At 64.7% G+C, this 6,772-nt stretch overlaps 1 protein-coding gene across 1 annotated transcript; it reads left to right on the forward strand.

Moving 5' to 3' along the window:
* The first annotated feature begins 382 nt into the window (after positions 1–382).
* On the forward strand, positions 383–6,394 carry F7 (coagulation factor VII). Its single transcript, XM_068526547.1, has 8 exons — positions 383–495; positions 1,502–1,662; positions 2,214–2,238; positions 2,313–2,426; positions 3,783–3,923; positions 4,778–4,887; positions 5,119–5,242; positions 5,757–6,394. Exons 1-8 carry the CDS (start codon positions 420–422, stop codon positions 6,353–6,355), a joined length of 1,350 nt encoding a protein of 449 aa, XP_068382648.1. The 5' UTR covers positions 383–419; the 3' UTR covers positions 6,356–6,394.
* The last annotated feature ends 378 nt before the right edge of the window (positions 6,395–6,772 follow it).

Below are 6,772 nucleotides of genomic sequence, written 5' to 3' on the forward strand. Positions count from 1 at the left end.
GGGCCCTTTGGCTGAGAAACCAGGCCTCCCCTGTGACAGAATATTCACATTCACGCCCCAAATCTGCTCCCCTTTCCCAGTATCATCACTGCGGGGGACGGCTCTCCACCCGCAGTTCAGTTCTGTTTCCCAGCTTGCCGTCCTACGTCCTCAGGCTGCAGACTTCTGAGCCGCATTTGAGCTGCACACGCCAGACATGCATCCTGACGCCCGTGTCTCGTCTCGGACAAGGAGCCCGATTCCCCAGGCCCGTGCCCTGGGGCGGCCCGGCTGTCCCGTCAGCAGGCACTAGGTGGGGGACCGCATGCCCGTGTGCTTGGGAGGCGAGGCCTCCCTCCCCCACCCTCTCCGGCTCTTGGAGAACTTTGCCCGCCTCCCCACCTGGAAAGTCAACAGACTAAGCGACCCAGGGCCTCGCCATGGTTCCTCGGCTCCGGCTCCGGGGGTTGGCCCTCCTCTGCCTTCTGCTTGGCCTGCGGGGGTCCCTGGTGGCAGGTACGCGGGGGGGGGGGGGGGGGAGGTTTCCCCATTCACCCAGCGAAAGGGAAGCCGACCCCCAAAGCTGGCCCACGTGCTGGGCGCTCCCGTTTGCTGGCAGCTCCGCTCTGATCTGCTTTCCTTCCGAACGGCAAACGGTGCCCAGGGCCTCGCCCAGCGTTTGGAGGAAAGGCTTCGGGGAATTATTTTCCAGACTTTTGGGAGCCGTGGCGTTCCCCGGCCAACAGTGGGCGCCCCCCGCCTGCCGCCAACAACCCCCCACCCCCTGGCACAGGATCTGGGGCTCAGAGGTGCCTCTCTCACTCTGCTCTCTCGGCCTCTCGGTGGGGGGCTGGCGCGAGGGACGGTGTGGGGACGCTGGACCGTGATGATCTGCCACCACGCCTGTGACCCCTGCACCCCGCCCTCGCAGACACTGGGAAGCCTGAGCCGGTAACACGGGGACAGCTCTGTGAGCTGTCATCGTGACTCTCCAGCACCGAGGGGCCGAGGTGGGAATCAGGCACCGACACTGTCCCGTAAAGTCCGGTTCACGTCGTCCCTCAGATCCCAGGGCCAGACTCTGGGGTCCGAGTGGCAGAGCTGGTGCCGCCCATGGTCCTTCCTGCTTGTCTTCTTTTTTCACTTAATATCGCACCTTCTTAAGCATCGTGGGGCACCATCATTTAGTGTTTCAGATTATTTGTCTCCAGCTTTCCTGACGGCTGGGTCTCTGCGCAGGTCTCAGAGCATTTCCTCGGGATAAATTCCCAGAAGTGAAGGGACCAGGTCAAGGGTGTGAATGTGTTATGACGACCTACTGAGCACATTGCCTTCCTCCTGCACATAAAGCTTGTGCAGTGCTGCCCGTTGGCAGCAGCGAGAACGTGCTCCCATTGCAAACTCAGCCAGGCCTGTGGACAGGAGCCCTCTGACTCCCATTACCTAGCGGAAGGGCGGGGTGGGGGGACGGGAGGGCGTGGGCCCCCCCCGGGCGTCCAGCGTCTCACGGCCCGCCCTCCAGTCTTTGTCTCCCAGGAGCAAGCCCACAGCGTCCTGCACCGGCCCCGGCGCGCCAACTCGTTGCTGGAGGAACTGTGGCCGGGATCCCTGGAGCGCGAGTGCAGGGAGGAGCTCTGCTCCTTCGAGGAGGCCCGGGAGATCTTCCAGAGCCAGGAGAGGACGGTGAGCTCGCCTGGGGCCGGCGGCGTGCGGCGGCCACCCCGTGGTTGTGAGGCCTGCTTTGATTCTCACGACAACCCTGCGAGTTTTACGTCATTGGCCAGAAGATTCCTCGGGAATCCCTTTTACTGACGGGGCCTCTGCGGTCGGCAGAGCGCCCGTGCGTCCCTTTCCCACCTTCTCCCGCTCAGCGGGTGACTGGACAGTCCACGCAGCATCCGAGGAGGAACTGGGGGCTCAGGGAGCGGGGGTGTCTTGTCCGCATTCACAGCTCGGACGTGGCAGAGCTAAAGCCTGGGGATCCTGACTTGGGAGAGGAAATCTGTGACCTCTGGTGGCCTTAGCGATGGTGGGTGGATATTAGGAAAAAACTCGCTTCCCCTGGATGCACCCACCTCGCCTCCAGAGAAAAAAGTCTGGCTTTCAGAGCCCATCACGAGGGCCGGGTCAGAAGCCCCCCAGCCCGCCCCAGCCCACCAGCTCCTTCCGCGGGGACCATAAGCATTGCCTCTGGTGCACGCCTATGTCACGCACCTTCCTCTTTGCTCCCTCAGAATCAGTTCTGGATTTCTTACAACGGTGAGTATGTGCCCAGCCGACTTGTTCTACCCGCCAGCCCCCCTCTCGGCATCCTGACACTGACTTGCTCGCAGACGGGGACCAGTGTGCCTCCAGGCCCTGCCAGAACGGGGGCTCCTGCGAGGACCAGCTCCAGTCCTACCTCTGCTTCTGCCTGGATGGCTTCGAGGGCCGGAACTGTGAGACGAGTGAGGAGGCCCAGGGCCCCCGGGGGGGCTGCTGAGCACGGCCTGGGGGGAGGTTGGCCTCGGTGACCTTGAAGGGCCTCAACCTGAGAGTCTCGGATCTGGAGTTCTAAGGTGCTAATTCTTCCACTTTTGACGCCCTGTCCCCTTCTGGGCTCCCGGCACTGGGAAATTCTGATGCACCCGGAGGGGCCCGGGGAATCACTGCATCTCCGCCAGCTCCATACATCCCAGTGGCGAGGTGGTCAGGGAAGCTCGGCCTTCCCTACTTGCTGTTACAAGGGTTGGCCCAGTACTACAGTATCACACAGCTCAGGGCTCCCCAGACCACCCTCAGCTTCAGTCATCTGCTAGAAGGTCAGCACGCTCTGAAGGCCGACACAGGCACGGTTACAGTTATCACCCAGGAAAGGATATGGGTTCAAACAGCCGAGGGGCCAGGTGTGAGCTCCCAGCATCTTCTTCCCGGGAGCCCTGTGGATGGTGTTCTGTTCTCCGAGACCATGTGGGACAGAACTTACAGAGACTCACCCGCCAGGGACGCGCCCACAAGCCCCGGGATCCTGAGGTCCCACTGGGGCTCAGGCACAAGGATGTGGCTGACCCCCGTGTCCAGCCCCTCCAGGGGTCACGCTGATGCCAGGTGGCCCCAGGCCCCCAGGAAAACAACACTCTTATCAGGCAGATCAAATTAAAGTGGACGACTTCATCAGAGGGGGGCAGTCACTTCCCGGGATCCCTCCCCACCTGTGAACATTCTGATGCCACCTAGCTCGTCTCAAAGGACCACGGTCAGAGACGGAGGAGGCTCCCCGCCGGTCACCTGGGGCTTGGGTGCTCAGCGGTCCTGGTGTGAATTCACCTCCAGGACAGGCCTTCCCGCTGGTGGCCCTGGACTTGCAGAGCGAGCCAACCACGTGTCCACAACAAAGTTCCCTTTTTCAGAGGCAGGTTGAGCCAGCGGCCAGCCCGGGCGGCTCCCTGGGGCACCAGGCCCTGGCTGCAGACCAGCCTCCTGGCTCTGGCTGCTCGCGGGCTGGCCTCCGATTGAGTCGGACTCGCCCACCGTCCCCAGGGGCCTCTGCTTTCCCCAGCCTGGGAGGGGTGACGGTGTGGAGGCCACAGCATGCCGGCCCCGCATCCCCACTGGCGAGGCTGCTCAGACGTGGGACCCCGCCCCAAACTCCAGGTCTTGCCCTTCCGGGTCAGTCTGCAGAGCAGCCTGCTGCCAGGCTGTCCCTGGAGCCGGAAGCTGGGTGCCACCTTCGTGCAGAACACGGCCCCTGGCCCAGGGAGGGGTGGCCCCCGGGCTGGCTTGCCCTGACCGGGGCCCCTGTCGGCCATGCCCTCCGCCCTCAGACAAGAAGAGCCAGCTGATCTGCCCGAATGACAACGGGGGCTGTGAGCAGTTCTGCAGGGATGACGCGGAGGCTGGGCGCACCTGCTGGTGCCACGAGGGCTACGCGCTCCAGGCGGACGGGGTGTCCTGCACACCCACAGGTAACAGGCCCTCGGGGACCAGGTCCAGGGCTGCGTGGTTTCATTTCCGATGAGCACTGTCCTGACACACGTCCCCCCGTTGGCTACAAGATGGGTGGGGGGAAGCATAGCATCACTGAGCATCTACCAGGCACTGCCGGCGCGCTCTGCGCGGCAGAGGGGAAGCTGGGGTGGAGGCGGCCGCCCCCCGCCCCCCGCCCCCTGAGCAGGGAGGGGCCCCGGTGGGCAGGGCGGAGCCCCGGAGAGGGGGCAGGTGCAGAAGGCAGCGCGCGCTGCCCACGCCCACTCCCCGCGCCTGGGCTCAGCACCACACCCAGTGTCTGTACTGACTGCAGCACGATTCTGCATTCCAAGTCTCTTCAACGGCAAGCACTTTTGGGAAAATGGAAAACGTCTCCAACCCAGCCTAAAGGCGGTGGGGCTGCAGCTCCCAAAGCTGACCCCACCCCCAGCCCTGCGTCTCTCCAGAGGTGGACGTACCCAGCCTTGTCTATGAAGCCTGAAATTCAGCTGCCGCCTCTAAAGGCTTTCTTTTCTGGCCTGGGGCTTTCTTGGAGGATGGAAAACTTAGAGCCGGGTCAGAAGAGCAGCCTGATCGTCTGAGATGCCGGTCACCTTACACAGCTTATCCTTTACACCTTTAGTGACTTCAAGCTGCACGTCTTCCCCCCCTTGGAAAATGAGCGGGACCCACTCTCCAGGACCCTGGGCCATCTGCTTCCCCGGCAGCTCCCGCAAGGGCCTGCCGCAGCCCTGGGCAGCACCAGAGGCGCAGCGGCCCGTCCGCAGGGCCCCTGGCCTTTCTCACCAGCACCTCACACATCCCCACGTCTTGCTGGATTTGTTTTACACAGTTGAATATCCGTGCGGAAAAATGCCTGTTCTGGAAAAAAGAAACGACAGCAACCCCCAAGGCCGAATCGTGGGTGGTCACGTCTGCCCCAAAGGAGAGTGTCCCTGGCAGGTAAGGCTCCAGGAGCGTTGGGTCGAACTTGGGTGACGATCCCGGGCATGCACAGAGGAGTCCAGCCTCGGCGTGCCCACTGTCTGGCCAGCGTCCACCAGTTTTCCACTCCCTTGGCCGGACGGAAGCGGCCTGTAAAGCAGCCCCCATCCAGGGTGCACGGGAAAGGGGAGTCCCCAAGGCAGCCACGACGGGAACGCGAGCTTCCAGCATCTGCTGTGCCCTTGTCAGGCCATGCTGAAGCTGAATGGGGCGCTGCTGTGTGGGGGCTCCCTGCTCGACACCGTCTGGGTGGTCTCCGCAGCCCACTGTTTCGACAGACTCAGAAGCTGGAGGAACCTGACGGTGGTGCTGGGTAGGTTGCGTGGCACCTCCTTCTGCCGGGAGACGGTCCTTGAATGATAACCTCGGGGCTAAGATTCGGGGCTTCCACGACCAGTGACCTTCCCCACAAAGAACAGCGGCAGCGTCTGGGCAGACCCCATACCCACAGCGCCACTGTGGCCACCCACCTCAGCCTCTTTGCCACCCAGATGCGGCCCTGGGTTGACACTGCTCCCGCCAAGGTCCCCGAGGGGGTGCCCCACCCAAGGCTGCGCTGCCCGGTGGGTTTAGGGGGCGACGAGGACCCCAGGAGGGCCAGGCCCCGGCTGGAAGAACCAGGGGAACCGGGGCACCCTCTCCTCACCCAGCCACGGCTGCCCGCCCGAACCCCTCACCTGCCTCCAGCACCTCGGGGCCAGATCCGCCCCGGCTCACGCCCACGCTGACCCCCCCGGCAGCCCCAGGAGGCTGCTCGCCCACCGGGGGTGGGGGACGCGGGGCCCCGGGAGGCGAGGCGGGGAGTGAGTGGACGGCCCCCCCCGCAGGCGAGCACGACCTCAGCCAGGACGAGGGTGACGAGCAGGCGCGGCAGGTGGCTCAGGTCATCGTCCCCGACAAGTACGTCCGGGGCAAGACGGACCACGACCTGGCCCTGCTCCGCCTGGCGCGGCCCGTGGCCCTCGGCGACCACGTGGCGCCCCTCTGCCTGCCCGAGCCGGCCTTCGCCGAGGGGACGCTGGCCTTCGTGCGCTTCTCGGCCGTCAGCGGCTGGGGCCAGCTCCTGGAGCGCGGCGCCACAGCCCGCCGGCTCATGGCCGTGCACGTGCCCCGGCTCCTGACCCAGGACTGCCGGCAGCAGTCGCGCAGGAGGCCCGGCAGCCCCGTCGTCACCGACAACATGTTCTGTGCCGGCTACACGGACGGCAGCAAGGACGCCTGCAAGGGGGACAGCGGGGGCCCGCACGCCACCCACTTCCAGGGCACCTGGTACCTGACGGGCATCGTCAGCTGGGGCGAGGGCTGCGCGGCCGCCGGCCACTTCGGCGTCTACACCCGGGTCTCCCAGTACACGGCCTGGCTCCGCCGGCTCATGGGCTCCCCGCCGCCCTCGGGGGGCCTTGTCCGGGCCCCGCTGCTGCCCTAGCGCCCGCCCCGCAAATAAAGCCGCCGTGTGTGCCCGGTCTTCGCGCACCAAAGCCGGAAATTCTCCTGTGGTTCTTGGGGCAGGGGAAGGGGAAGCGGAAACAGAGACACAGAGAGGGAGACAGGGAGACTGACAGACAGAGAGAGACTGAGGGATGGAGAGACAGAGAGAAACCTGAGGGAGATTCTGAGGAGCTGGAGAGAAAAAAGAGAGACTGAGCTTCAAAGAGGCAGATGGAGAGGGGAGGGGGACAGAAGGTGACACACCGGGCAGAGCACGCGGGGACTGGGCGCGCCGGGCCGGCAGCAGAGGCGTGAGTGTCCACCCCCGGTGACGTGTCCACCCGTGGTGACGGTGCCGCTTCCCCACACATTCGTCTCTCACTCAAGCGTTTCATCTTCATTACAGAAAAACTGT

The sequence above is a fragment of the Eschrichtius robustus genome, chromosome 18 (assembly GCF_028021215.1).
Source record: "Eschrichtius robustus isolate mEscRob2 chromosome 18, mEscRob2.pri, whole genome shotgun sequence".
Lineage (NCBI taxonomy): Eukaryota > Metazoa > Chordata > Mammalia > Artiodactyla > Eschrichtiidae > Eschrichtius > Eschrichtius robustus.

Coding starts and splice junctions, on each gene's coding strand:
- F7 (XM_068526547.1), top strand. CDS start 420: ATGGTTCCTCGGCTCCGGCTCCGGGGGTTGGCCCTCCTCTGCCTTCTG. Junction 496..1,501: donor GCGGGGGTCCCTGGTGGCAG/GTACGCGGGGGG, acceptor CCCGCCCTCCAG/TCTTTGTCTCCCAGGAGCAA. Junction 2,427..3,782: donor GGGCCGGAACTGTGAGACGA/GTGAGGAGGCCC, acceptor CTCCGCCCTCAG/ACAAGAAGAGCCAGCTGATC.